Below are 14,524 nucleotides of genomic sequence, written 5' to 3'. Positions count from 1 at the left end.
TTGTATTTACGATCTGTGCATGTGTCCAGGGGGATTATTGGAGATTTTTGGTTGATTATACGTGTGTAGTTGTGTACATGTGTTCGGTGGGATGTATGGATTTATCATGACGATTTTACTCATATTGGGGTGTACTCATGTGGTTTGGGGGTTGCATTGATGATGACAGTGTCGGTATCATGATTATATATGTATATATATCATGTCATCATTCATTGCATACTGATGACTATTGTCTCCCTTGTGGTGAGAGAGTTGTTGGTTGTTTATAGCTGCCCATTCGGCCACTGTTGGAGAGTGGTAGCTAGGAGTGGAGCTAGTCCTGTCGTGCTCATTCAGCCGCTCAGTATTCTGTCAGCCTCGACCACTCTGGAGTAGTGGGTCTTGAGGGTACAGTAGGCAGAGGGTTTGAGTTATGAGTGGACAGGGACCCTTAGCTATGTAGTTATATAACTACTTAGCTGACCGTCCGCTTCGGCCGCCTATAGCGGTGCATGTACTGGAGGCTAGTACGGTTTGTCACGGACCCAAGCCTCTCGGCCATACAGGGGTCGTGGTGTCTAGAGAGGTGGCGGGGGTGACCATGGAGCATGCATGCACATTTGCATTTGATGCGCGGTGCATCGTTGGAGATATATTTGCATACATGCCTAGTAGATACTAGTTGCCTGTGTTTGTGGTATGTTGCATTTGTTTGCGATATGATTGTTGCATTTGGTTGCCATGCTGCATACATGTCATTTATTTTACATGTATTTGCAGTCATATTTATATTGCACAGGTGTCACGGGTATGTCTGTTGCAGATCCAGTGAGGTTACTGATCTTGGTACCTTGCGTCGATTTCAGATTGGGTATGTATTTACCATTATGTCAGTAGTGGTTTGTGCAGTTTGTATGTCAGTTATGATTATGTCGGGTTATTATGTCAGGTATGTTCAGATGCATTGATTATGATAGTATGATCATGTTCTTTGTTTCCCTACTGAGACTGTATACTTTTGATCTCCATGTTTTGTTTATGGACCATGCACTATCTTTTCTATTACTCGCTGAGTTACCTATACTCACCACCGCATGTATATCTTTATGTTTTCAGGTAGATGGTTGGAGTGTCGCTCGGAGTATCCTGTCTGCCGGGTCCTACGTCACATCCGAAGACAGTGCTTGTTTTCTTTTGTAGGTTCTTTTCTTATTTTTGGCATTGTATTTGTGTATAGCCATGTGGCTATCCTATGGTTTTGGTGTTGTATTTGTGTTTAAGCCGTGCCGGCATGCATTGTATTTATTTGTGTTGTGTGGGCTTTTCTTCGTTTTTCCGCTGTGTTTTGGTACAGCCGTGTGGGCTGTTTTATATATAACTGCGTGGTTGTGATTGTTTCATTCCAGCCGTGTGGGCTGTTATTATAACTGCGTGGTTGTGTATATAAATATTCCAGCCGCATGTGGCTGATGTATTTTGCTTGTAGTGATGCTTCATATTGTCACCGGTACAGGGGAGATGTTGTCGGATTTTTGTCTGGCAGGAACTCCTTTTGGGGGCGTGACATCAGTCGCTCGGCCCATGGTACACCACCATGCAGTCCCAATTCGAACAGCGGGACTTGGATATTCTGGCAGACAATTTCGAAATCCCAGAGGATTTCGAAATTCGCTTAGCTGGTCCCTCCGCTCGGCCTCACCGGCCGCCGCGCGGAGCTTTCTGTGTCTTCCGAGACCAGTTTACCGCCGGTCTTCGTTTTCCTGTACACCCTTTCATCATAGATGTCTGTAACTTTTTCGGTGTGCCGCTCGGCAGTTTAGTACCCAATACCTTCCGTCTCCTCTGCGGTGTAGTTGTTTTGTTTAAGATTCACAACATCCCCCTCCGACCGGAGGTCTTCTTTTATTTTTATTACCCCAAGCAAGCTGAGCCGGGCACCTTCATGTTCCAAGCTCGGCCTGGCTTGGTATTTTTCAACAAACTTCCTACTTCCAATAAACATTGGAAGGATTATTTTTTCTACATCCGTATGCCCAATCAGGCAAACTTTCCGCTGTGTTTTGGTACAGCCGTGTGGGCTGTTTTATATATAACTGCGTGGTTGTGATTGTTTCATTCCAGCCGTGTGGGCTGTTATTATAACTGCGTGGTTGTGTATATAAATATTCCACCCGCATGTGGCTGATGTATTTTGCTTGTAGTGATGCTTCATATTGTCACCGGTACAGGGGAGATGTTGTCGGATTTTTGTCTGGCAGGGACTCCTTTTGGGGGCGTGACATCAGTCGCTCGGCCCATGGTACACCACCATGCAGTCCCAATTCGAACAGCGGGACTTGGATATTTTGGCAGACAATTTCGAAATCCCAGAGGATTTCGAAATTCGCTTAGCTGGTCCCTCCGCTCGGCCTCACCGGCCGCCGCGCGGAGCTTTCTGTGTCTTCCGAGACCAGTTTACCGCCGGTCTTCATTTTCCTGTACACCCTTTCATCATAGATGTCTGTAACTTTTTCGGTGTGCCGCTCGGCAGTTTAGTACCCAATACCTTCCGTCTCCTCTGCGGTGTAGTTGTTTTGTTTAAGATTCACAACATCCCCCTCCGACCGGAGGTCTTCTTTTATTTTTATTACCCCAAGAAAGCTGAGCCGGGCACCTTCATGTTCCAAGCTCGGCCTGGCTTGGTCTTTTTCAACAAACTTCCTACTTCCAATAAACATTGGAAGGATTATTTTTTCTACATCCGTATGCCCAATCAGGCAAACTTCCCGACCCAGTGGCAGGTCAGTCTGCCTCCTACTCCCGAGTTGAAGAAGTTCAAGACCCGACCGGACTACCTCCACGCTGCAAATATACTGGCCGGTCTGCGACTTGACATCAACAAACTCCTCCACGAGGGAGTGATGTACATCTTCGGGCTGAGTCCTATACGGACTCCTCTTCCGGCCGGATTCGGTAAGAACTTTGGTTGGGCATTTGCTTTGATTGCTAACTGATTTCTTTTCCTTTCTTTGCAGCGGACATCGTTATGGATTCGGTCATGGCCGGTGTCTTGAAGAGAAGGGCGGCCGCTCTGGAAGCCGCGGCGGCCAGAGAAATGGAAGCTTTGGGTATCCAGCCGGTCGGATCCCATGAAGGAGAGAGCGGGACTCAGGATGAGTCGACCGCTCCCGCTTCTCAGCCAAACGTGGCCAGCGGAGCCACCCCCCCTGGAGAACAAACCGCCCCTGAGGAAGGTTCCGCTCGGGCGGAGGAACAGCCTCAACAAAAGAGGCGCCGCGTGGAGACTCCCCTGCGCTCGGCTACCTCAGCGGTCCAACCATCCGAGCGGGCCACTGCCACCGATCGAGGCAAGGCGCCCGAGGTCGAAGCCCTTTCGTCCGACCGGACGCCTTCGGATTGGGACGAGCCAGCTGCTCCAGTGGAGGCTATTCCAATCAGCACCCTTCCGCCCGCTCGCCAACCAGTCAAGCGCTCGACCATTCACTCGCAGTTCTCTGCACCGACTTCTGATCCCGGTCGGACGATACCTGGTCACGGTCGCACAGTACGGGTCACTCTCCATCTCCCGACTGAAGAGTTGCTGCCAGAAGCCGACCGACCAACCGCGCCCGAGCACACCATTACTTTGAAGGGGCCTCTAGCCGAGATGTGGGCTGACGCTCGGGCGCGCATCGTGATGATTCCCCTCCACAATTTGGCCAATAGCCATATGCAGGAGTCTACTAGGGTAAGTTCATTTTTTCCGAAATTTTGCGTGTATGTTTTCCGCTCGGCTTTTAACAACTTCGCCATTTTGCTTCAGAGATGGGTGGAAGAGATAGCAGTCTCCAACCGCCTGGCTATGGTGGATGAAGAGCTGCGACAACTGAAGGCAGCGGTTGGTCCGTCTGGCCTTCAGGGCCCTTCATATTCCGATCTGCAGAAGGAGCTGAAGAAGGCCCAAGATATGCTGGTGGCCGAACAGAAGAGAACAGCCGACCAGGCTCATCATTTGGCCGAGCTCGAGCGACAAGTCAAGTCGCTCGACCAAAAATTTACCCTGGCCACCACTCAGAAGAATACGGCCATTTCTGACTTGGAGAAGAAGAATGTGGAGGCTCGAGGCCTGGAGCTGAAGGTCAAGGAGTTGATGGAGCAGCTCGACCAAGAGAAAGTGAGCCGCTCGGCCGACGCCACCAAGCATAAGGGCGAGCTGACCACTTTGCAAGAATCCCTTGCTGCAGCTCAATCGGCCTTCAAAGAGTACCAAGAAGCTGAGCCGAGCCGGGTTGCAACTTTAAGACAGGATTACATCCGCTCGCCCGACTTTTCAGAGAAAATCTGCGAGCGGATGTACACAACTTTCGACTTGGCCATGACCGCCACCTTAACTTATCTGAAGTCGAAGGGCCTTCTTCCAGAGTCTACCAATATCCCGGCCGGCGATCAGATGGCGCTTCTGGATAGCATCCCAAAGACCCTTTATGAATATATTGAGTAGTTTCTGTAATTCGTTCACTTGACTAAACCCTACTTTTTTTGTAATTAGGCCGCTCGGCCTAAAATTATGACTTTAATGCAATGTTCTCTTTGTATTCGCTGCTTTTTTACATATGTGTTTATCCGTTCGCCCATAATCATCCCTCTAGCATTTGAAAGGGATTCTTACCAAGTTTTTGGAATTGCCCTTCCGCTCGGCTAAGCATATAATATTTCAACTTAATATTCCCCTTCGACAGCAGAGGTCACTCGCTATATACCAAGCAAGTACCTTTTGGTTCTGGGCCGAGCGGAACGTAGAAACGATACAACTATATTAAAGGCGAATTTCTGGGGTAATTGTGTTCTTTTTATTGGCAGTCTTCCGCTCGGACGTTTACAGACGCCGGCTCGTCTCTCGATTTTTAACGTCGGAGCTCGACGGTCTTCCGCTCGGACGTTTATAGACGCCGGCTCGTCTCTCGATATTTAACGTCGGAGCTCGACGGTCTTCCGCTCGGACGTTTATAGACGCCGGCTCGTCTCTCGATATTTAACGTCGGAGCTCGACAGTCTTCCGCTCGGACGGTTATAGGCGCCGGCCCGTCTCGATATTTAACGTCGGGCTCGGCGGTCTTCCGCTTCGGACGCTTATAGACGCCGGCTCGTCTCGATATTTAACGTCGAGCTCGACGGTCTTCCGCTCGGGCGTTTATAGACGCCGGCTCGTCTCTCGATATTTAACGTCGGAGCTCGACGGTCTTCCGCTCGGACGTTTATAGACGCCGGCTCGTCTCTCGATATTTAACGTCGGAGCTCGACAGTCTTCCGCTCGGACGTTTATAGACGCCGGCTCATCTCTCGATATTTAACGTCGGAGCTCGATGGTCTTCTGCTCGGACGTTTATAGACGCCGGCTCGTCTCTCGATATTTAACGTCGGAGCTCGACGGTCTTCAAGGCTAATTTTGACGTTGCTGATCGGCGGATCCATTGGCCATCCTTTGCATTAATTTGGCTTCCTGCATTACAAGGACATGGGCGACTAACATATACAAAAATGATTTACATTCGTGCACCTTTCACCCCGCTCGATAAGACTGGAGATGATTCGCACTCCACGGTCGATCCAGCTGCCACCCGTCTTCATCCTCCAAGTAATAGGCTCCCGAGCGGAGCTTTTCAATAACCTTGAAGGGGCCCGCCCAAGGAGCTTCTAACTTGCCGACATCGCCGACCGGCTTGACTTTCTTCCAGACAAGATCGCCGACCTGGAATGATCTTGGGATTACTCGGCGGTTGTAATTTTGCTTCATCCGCTGCCGGTACGCCATCAGCCGAACGGACGCCTTAGCTCGCACCTCGTCGACCAAATCCAGCTCCATGTTCCTCCGTTCGGCGTTGCCATCATCATAGCTCTGGATCCGGACGGACTCAACGCCGACTTCAACCGGAATAACCGCCTCGCCGCCATACACCAAGTGGAACGGTGTGACGCCCGTCCCTTCCTTCGGAGTCGTTCGGATGGCCCATAAGACGCCCGACACTTCATCCGGCCAACTTCCTCCCAAATGGTCGAGCCGAGCGCGCAGAATACGAAGAATTTCCCGATTGGCCACTTCGGCTTGACCGTTGCTTTGGGGATAAGCCACAGACGTGAAGTGTTGCTCGATGTCGTAGCTTTTGCACCAATCCTCTAACACCTTCCCCGTGAATTGCCGCCCATTGTCGGAAACCAATCGGCGAGGGATGCCAAACCGACAGATGATGTGTTGCCAGATGAATTTTTTGACCATCTGTTCGGTGATCTTTGCCAGCGGCTCAGCTTCCACCCACTTGGAAAAATAATCGACCGCTACTAGCAAAAATTTCCTCTGCCCGGTCGCCATCGGAAATGGACCAACAATATCCATTCCCCATTGATCGAACGGATATGAAACGGTTGATGCCTTCATTTCCTCGGCCGGTCGGTGGGAGAAGTTATGGTACTTCTGGCACGAAAGGCACGTAGATACTGTTCGAGCGGCGTCTGCTTGTAAGGTCGGCCAAAAGTATCCGGCTAGCAGGATCTTCTTAGCTAATGCTCGTCCGCCCAAATGTCCTCCACACGATCCTTGATGTACTTCTTGGAGGATGTAAGCCGAATCCTCCGAGCTCGCGCATTTCAACAACGGGCGTGAGAAAGCCTTCTTGTAAAGCTGATCGCCGATGAGTGTGAACCGACCGGCTCTCCTCCTTAGCAGCTGGGCTTCAAACTCATTGGATGGTGTGGCGCCTGAGCGGAGGAACTCTATGATGGGTGTCCGCCAGTCGCTTGGAAATGTGAGGCCTTCCATCCGGTCGACATGCGCCACCAATAGTACCTTTTGAATGGGCTGCTGAATGACGACCAGCGTTATTGAGCTCGCGAGTTTGGCTAACTCATCAGCTGCTTGATTTTCTGCTCTGGGTATCTTCTGAACAATAACTTCTCTAAAATCTGCTTTGAGTTTCTCGAAGGCTTCAGCGTAGAGCTTGAGCCGAACACTATTGATTTCGAATGTACCAGCTAGCTGCTGAGCGGCCAACTGCGAATCTGAATGAAGCGTTACCCGACCGGCTCCCACATGCCGGGCGGCCTGCAAGCCAGCTATGAGGGCCTCATATTCTACTTCATTGTTGGTAGCTTTATAATCCAGCCGGACGGATAAGTGCATCTTTTCTTCTTGAGGGGAAAGCAACAATATTCCAATCCCGCTTCTGAGCCGAGTTGACGACCCATCCACATATATTCTCCACATAGCTTCCGGCTCCGGTCTTTGCACCTCAGTCACAAAATCGGCCAAGGATTGCGCTTTGATCGCCGAGCGGGGCTGGTATTGGATGTCGAATTCACTTAGCTCCGTCGTCCATTTGATGAGCCGTCCGGATGCCTCTGGATTTAGTAGAACACGTCCGAGCGGACTATTGGTTTTGACAATTATGGTATGCGCCAGGAAATATGGACGAAGGCGCCGAGCGGCGAGGACCAGAGCGAAGGCTAGCTTTTCGAGCCCAGTGTAGCGAGATTCAGCATCTTTTAAAATGTGACTAAGGAAATACACAGGCTCTTCTCCGCTTGCCCTCACCAATGCTGAGCCGATTGCCTGCTCGGTCGAGGATAGGTAAATACAAAGTGGCTCACCAATAGTCGGCTTGGCTAATACCGGGAGCGAATTCAGATAGGCCTTTAAATCTTCGAACGCCCGGTCGCATTCTCTGTCCCAGTGAAACTTTGTAGCCTTGCGTAAGATCTTGAAAAAAGGTAGGCTCCGATCGGCGGTTTTGGAGATGAATCTGGATAGAGCGGTTATCCGACCGGTCAAACATTGCACTTCCCTTATACTTCTGGGCGGCAGCATATCTTGCAGGGCTTGCACCTTGTTAGGATTCGCTTCGATGCCCCGCTCGGTCACTATGTACCCCAAGAAACGCCCTCCTTTTGCTCCGAACAGGCACTTCTGGGGATTAAGCTTGACTCCATATTTGCGTAGCGTTCGGAGGGTTTCTTCCATGTCCTTGAAGAGATCGTCCGCTCGGACGGACTTAATGAGAATGTCGTCCACATAAACTTCTAGATTCCGCCCGATCTGCTCTCTGAATACTTTATTCATCAAGCGCTGATATGTGGCCCCCGCATTTTTCAGTCCGAACGGCATCACATTATAGCAATAAGTGTCGTCGACCGTCACGAAGCTGACTTTTTCTTGATCTTCACGGGCGAGCGGCACTTGGTGATAGCCCTGGTAGGCGTCGAGCATACAGATTAATTCGCAGTCGGCCGTAGAGTCCACCAGCTGGTCTATTCGGGGCAGAGGATAAAAATCTTTCGGGCAAGCTTTGTTGAGATCCCGGAAATCTATGCACACTCTCCATTTGTTGCCCGGTTTGGATACTAATACTACGTTCGCCAGCCAGCTCGGGAACTGAACCTCACGTATATGACCAGCTTCCAGAAGCTTCTCCACCTCCGCCCGGATGATGACGTTCTGCTCGGCGCTGAAGTTTCTTTTTCTCTGCTTTACGGCCGAGCGTCCGGTTGGACATGTAACTCGTGTTGCGCTATGCTAGGCGAAATTCCGGGCAACTCATGTGTCGACCAAACGAAGACATCATGATTTCTTCGGAGGCATTGGATCAGCTCTTCTTTCTGCTTCTCCTCCAGATCGGACGCAATGAAGGTTATGGCTTCCGATCGGGATGGGTGAATCTGCACTTCCTCTTTTTCTTCATAAATTAAAGAGGGTGGCTTTTCGGTGATAGCGTTCACCTCAATTCGGGGCGCCTTCCGAGCGGAATTGGCTTCTGCTCGGACCATCTCTATATAGCATCGCCGAGCTGCTAGCTGATCTCCTCGTACTTCTCCCACTTTGTCCTCCACAGGGAACTTGATCTTCTGATGGAAGGTTGAGACAACCGCTCGGAATTCGCTGAGCGCCGGTCGTCCCAGAATGACGTTGTAGGACGAGGGAGAGTCGACCACCACAAAGTTTGTTGTCCTTGTCCTTCTGAGCGGCTCTTCTCCCAACGAGGTAGCCAGCCGGATCTGTCCGATCGGCTGAACTTCGTTACCCGTAAATCCGTAGAGCGGAGTTGTCATGAGTAACAGATCGGATCGATCAATTTGCAGCTGATCGAACGCCTTCTTGAATATGATGTTGACTGAGCTTCCTGTGTCAACAAATACGCGGTGAATAGTGTAATTAGCTATTACCACTTTGACGAGTAGTGCATCATCGTGGGGTACTTCAACTCCTTCCAAGTCCCCGGGCCCGAAACTGATTTCGGGTCCACTCGCCCGCTCACTGCTGCAGCCAACGGCATGGATTTGGAGCTGCCGGACGCTCGCCTTTCTTGCTCTGTTGGAGTCTCCTCCGGTCGGCCCGCCAGCAATAACGTTGATCTCGCCTCGGGAGGTATTGCTTTTATTTTCCTCTTCCCGAGCGGACGGTCGAGACCGTTCTCTGGACGCTCGGCGATTCTCCTGCCTTGGGGAACGGTGCCGATCGGGAGTCTGTTGCTGTCGCCTATCAGCTCGCGTCCGATCGGCTTCATGAATTCTCTGTCGCCTGTCAACTGAGGGAGACCGTCGTCCGACATTCCGGGGTACGGGATGGGACACGAAGGGAAGACTTCGACAATCCCTTGTGTTGTGCGTATCCGTCCGGTGGAAGGAGCAGAACATCGGGGTCCACTTCTTTTTTGGCTTGGGCCGGGCGGCGGCTACCTCTTGCACGTGGGACCTGGCATGGGGAGATCAGATTGCTTCAGCCCTTGGTCCTCTGGGCGGCTGATGAGTGGCGTGTTGTTTCCGATCGGCTGGAGGAGCCCGCTCGGTTGGAGTTTCTTTTTTCCTAGCCGCTTGTGCCTCTTCCACGTTGATGTATTCGTTCGCCCGGTGTAGCATTTGATCATAGTCTCGGGGCGGCTTTCGGATGAGCGATCGGAAGAAATCCCCATCCACCAGGCCTTGTGTGAAGGCATTCATCATGGTTTCCGAGGTGCCCGTTGGAATGTCCATCGCCACTTGGTTGAACCGCTGGATGTAAGCTCGAAGCGATTCACGGGCTTCTTGCTTGATGGCGAACAGGCTCACGCTCGTTTTCTGGTAGCGTCGACTGCTCGCAAAATGGTGGAGGAAGGTCGTTCGGAAATCTTTGAAGCTCGTGATGGATCCGTCCGGCAATCTCCGGAACCACCGTTGAGCCGATCCCGAGAGAGTGGTAAGAAAAACTCGGCACTTTACTCCATCTGTGTATTGATGGAGAGTAGCTGTGTTATCGAACTTACCCAGATGATCGTCTGGGTCGGTTGTCCCATTGTACTCGCCGATCATCGGATGCGCATAGTGCTTTGGCAGAGGGTCTTGTAGAATAGCCTCTGAAAATTGGCGATTGATCCGCTCGGGCAATGCGTCCGCTCGGGGGGCTTTACCTTTTCTGTCATCTCGTCTAGGCCTTTCATCCGAAGAAGATCCCCTATCCCGGTGGGCTGCCACGGCTTCAAGGGTGCGGAACAGAGCCCGATGAAATGCGACGGTGGCAGGTGGTGCTTCCGCTCGGCCGCTAGACGCTGACGTTGCTTGCTGCTCCGGCCGCTCGGCTGCTGCCTTATGTTTTTGCTCCACAAGCTTGGCGGCCCTTATCTCGATCAGAGCGTCGAGTTCCTCCGTCGAAAGTGTCACCGCGTGTTGTCGTCCAGCCTCATCCATTGTTTCCGTTCGGATGCAGGAGCGTTCCCACAGACGGCGCCAAATTGATCATGTCCGAATGCTGAACCAACGGACGCTGGGCACGAGGTGCTTTCCGATTGTTGACGTGGATCTTCGACTGGAGGCACGAAGCTCCGGTTCCCGGCGGCGACCCTCCGACGCTCAAGTCAGGTAAGCAAGTGGTGGGAAAAATAGCTCCAAAGCTTGTAGAACGCGTACCTCCGGCGAAGAATGAGGGCCTTTATATAGGGCAGCGAAGAAGTGAGTGTACATCTACCGAGGTGTACACATGTCCATGGCCCATACCCCAGTAAGGGCTTGTCAGTGAGCTTCCCTGACCCATACTGCTACAGTCCAAGCATGTCCTTGACGGGACAGCGGAATCTCCTGTCATAAGATTTGGAGCATGGCCTACACGCGAAACATACCTACTGTCAGAAAAAGGCGTCCCTTGTCCTTTCCCCTTGGCTCCAGATCTGGCGTCCGGCCGGACAGCTCCCTCAACATCCGGGCGGACATATGCAGTGGTTTACTTAGGGAGATTCTCCATCACGTGCTATGTGGAGACTATTAGCAGTATGTTACTTTATGACTTTGGCCGAGCGTGCAATCCGCTCGGCCTTGCGACCTTTTCCACTGAGCGCCGGAACCCTGATTTCAACAGTGCGCCTTTAACCATTAGTCAAACATCGTCCGGTCGGCCAGCCGATCGGACTCATCCCTCTCCGGACGTTCGACTCCTCCGGACAGCTGGCCGGCCGTCCGATCGGACCCGGCCCTCTCCGGATGGACACCTGCCACTTTGACTTCCACGTGGCATTGACTCCATAGAGCGGGGTCCCCCGTTTTTACTACCGGATCACATATTATGCAAAATGAGATTAATTAAAACATTAAAGTGAAAAAGAAAAAAAAAGTGTGCATTTAATTATCTTCTTTGGTAGAAATATATACAAATTGATATGATTTCAAAACATCATGATCTAATTGTGTCATTTCACAACACATGTCTTTCTATTATTCCCTATTAACATTTTTCTTGCCTCCATCTACATAAAATATAGATAATATACAGATATTTATTTTGTGCGTACCTTATTAAATCAGATTGAATGGTTGGCCGCTTCATCCTACTACATCTGACAAATAATCTCGCTCCTTTCTTCAAGTTGTTCCTTGTGGTTGACAGCTTCATCCTACTATACATGACAAAGAATCTCGTCCTCGTTTTGAATAAAATCAAAAAAATATGTTTTGTTTTATTATTATCAAAAGAGTCCTTTATTTTGAATTTTTTTAAAAAAATCTTATATCTCTAAACTCTATGATTAACTTTTTTATATAGTAAAAACTATTAGTTTTAACTAATATTAAAATATATTATAACTAAATTTCCTTAATAATTTTGAAGAGGAGGAATGTCTTTTTGCCCTTAATAGCGACGATGATCACGAGGTCGCCACAATGATAAAAGCGCCGGCAATTTGTCTGGCTCCCTTCTACTGCGGGCGGTTGCCGATGGGCTTTATCGTCATCTTCCTTGCCTTCTTCTTCCTTTCTCGTCATCTTGCTTGTCTTCTTATTCTTCTTTATGGAGCCATCCTTCATTTCCTTACTCTCTCTTTATATACCGGGCATCAGACGCCTTCATTCTAAATTCAATCCTCCTTAATTAAGCAGCATTCGCCAATTCGAAGATGATCGTTAATGGCGTCGATGGTGACCCTAAACCAACTCACTTTGTCCTGGTTCCCTTCCTGGCGCAAGGGCACGTGATCCCCATGACCGACCTCGGACTCCTCCTCGCCTCTCGCGGAGCCACCGTCAGCCTCATCACCACTCCCGTCAACGCCGCGCGCATCAGAACCACCATCGACCGTGCCGCCGCCGCCGGCCTCCCCATCCGGTTCGTCGAGCTCGACTTCCCCTGCGCCGAAGTCGGCATGCCGGAGGGCTTCGAGAACGTCGACGTCTTGACGACGCACAAGCAGATACAGTACGGGCAAGACTTCTTCAAGGCGGCCGCCCTTCTGCAGCGGCCGCTGGAGCACTACATCGAGCAGCAATCGCCGCGTCCCAGCTGCATCATCGCCGACCTCTGCCATCCCTGGACGCGCCACGTCGCGCGCAACCTCCGGCTCCCTCGGCTCACCTTCTTCAGCATGTGTTGCTTCACCCTGCTGTCCTTCCACAACATTTGGCGTTTCAAGGTGTTGGACGGCGTCAAGGACGACAAGGAGCCGTTCGAGATTCCAGGGCTGGAGCAGAGGATCCTGGTGACCAAGGCGGAAGCGCCGGGGATGTTTGGCGAATGGGAGGAGATGGCGGAGGAGGTTCGCCAGGCTGAGTTCGAGGCCGATGGCATCGTGGCAAACACCTTTGAGGCCATGGAGGCAGCCTACATCGCCGGCTATGCCGAGGCGATGCAGAAACAGGTGTGGAGCGTAGGGCCATTCCTGCTCGGTTGCACTCCGGCCTTCAGCGATAAGGCTGCCAGGGGGAACAGGGCGGTCGTCGACGTCCCGCAATGCCTGAGCTGGCTCGACTCGAAGGAGGCCATCTCCGTGGTTTACGTCAGCTTCGGCACCCTGACGAACATGAAACCGGCGCAGCTGATGGAGATCGGATCGGGGTTGGAGGCTGCTGGACACCCGTTTGTGCTGGTGATCAAGGACGGCGAGAGGAGCCGAGAGGTAGAGGAGTGGGCGGCGGAGTTGGAGGAGAAGGTCGGGCCGTCGAAGGCGTTGCTGATCAGGGGATGGGCGCCGCAGGCGGTGATACTGTCGCACCCGGCGGTGGGGGCGTTCATCACGCACTCCGGGTGGAACTCGACGCTGGAGAGCATCACGGCCGGCGTGCCGATGATAACGTGGCCTCACTTCGGGGACCAATTCCTCAACGAGAGGTTGACGGTGGAGGTGCTCGAGATCGGGGTGTCGCTGGGGGTGAAGGTGCCCATGTCGTGGACTGACCTCGAAGAGCAGGGGCCGGTTGTTCCGCGGGACGCGGTGGAGGAGGCGGTGAGGAGTTTGCTGGACGATGGCCACGAGAAGGGGAAGAAGATGAGGGAGAGAGCGAGGGAGCTGAGGGAGAAGGCCAAGGAGGCCATGGCCAAAGGGGGCTCTTCGTACCTAAACATGGCGCATTTGATCGAACAATTCGCACAGAATGACAAGAAGAGGGAAGAAGTAAACGGAGATTAAAAGGAAGAACAGCATTAGCGAGTCAAATTTTACTCCGAAATTGAAAAAGAAAGAGGATGAATTGCTCAAGAATTCGTAATAAAATCATGGATTTAGCAAAAAGTTCTTCTTTGTTCCAAGTAAAAAAAAGTAATCCATCATTTTAAGCATATATTTTAATATGATAAAATTAATGGAAATACTAAGTGGAAACAGAGAATTATAACGAGGAAAAGATCGATTTAACAACTAAAAAATTCATTTTTTTTTTGAAAAAATCATGGATCTATTTGGTTTGGTCTGAGTTTTAAAATTTAAAAATCAATTAAATCAAATAGAAATCTTTAAAATTTTGATTTCCGACTCCATGATATTTATCAATCGCTAAAAAAAAAAAAGTCAATGAATTCGATAACGATACAATAATTATTTTTTTATTGATTCAATTTTCATAATAAAATTTAGTCAATTTATTTAAAAAATTATTTTTTTGATAAATTAGTTTGTTTTACATGGTATATGTTATGCATAAATTTTATAATAAGTATATTATTATTTTTTTATTTATAAATGCCATCATTTATATCTTTATTATTATTTTTATTTCAGTTTTATAATTTTTATTAATTATTTATAATTATAGGAGGAGAGTAATTAAATAAATACATTTAAAA

At 50.2% G+C, this 14,524-nt stretch overlaps 1 protein-coding gene across 1 annotated transcript; it reads left to right on the top strand.

Annotated features, from left to right (window-relative positions):
• The first annotated feature begins 12,154 nt into the window (after window positions 1-12,154).
• Window positions 12,155-14,009, top strand: LOC122014903 (UDP-glycosyltransferase 73C3-like). The gene has a single exon (XM_042571409.1). The coding sequence runs from the start codon at window positions 12,366-12,368 to the stop codon at window positions 13,869-13,871; it is 1,506 nt and encodes a 501-aa protein (XP_042427343.1). The 5' UTR covers window positions 12,155-12,365; the 3' UTR covers window positions 13,872-14,009.
• Window positions 14,010-14,524: the final 515 nt, after the last annotated feature.

The sequence above is a fragment of the Zingiber officinale genome, chromosome 8B (assembly GCF_018446385.1).
Source record: "Zingiber officinale cultivar Zhangliang chromosome 8B, Zo_v1.1, whole genome shotgun sequence".
Taxonomy (NCBI): Eukaryota; Viridiplantae; Streptophyta; class Magnoliopsida; order Zingiberales; family Zingiberaceae; genus Zingiber; species Zingiber officinale.
The sequence above is the reverse complement of the archived record's forward strand: the minus strand, read 5'-3'. Positions and strand labels throughout refer to the sequence as shown.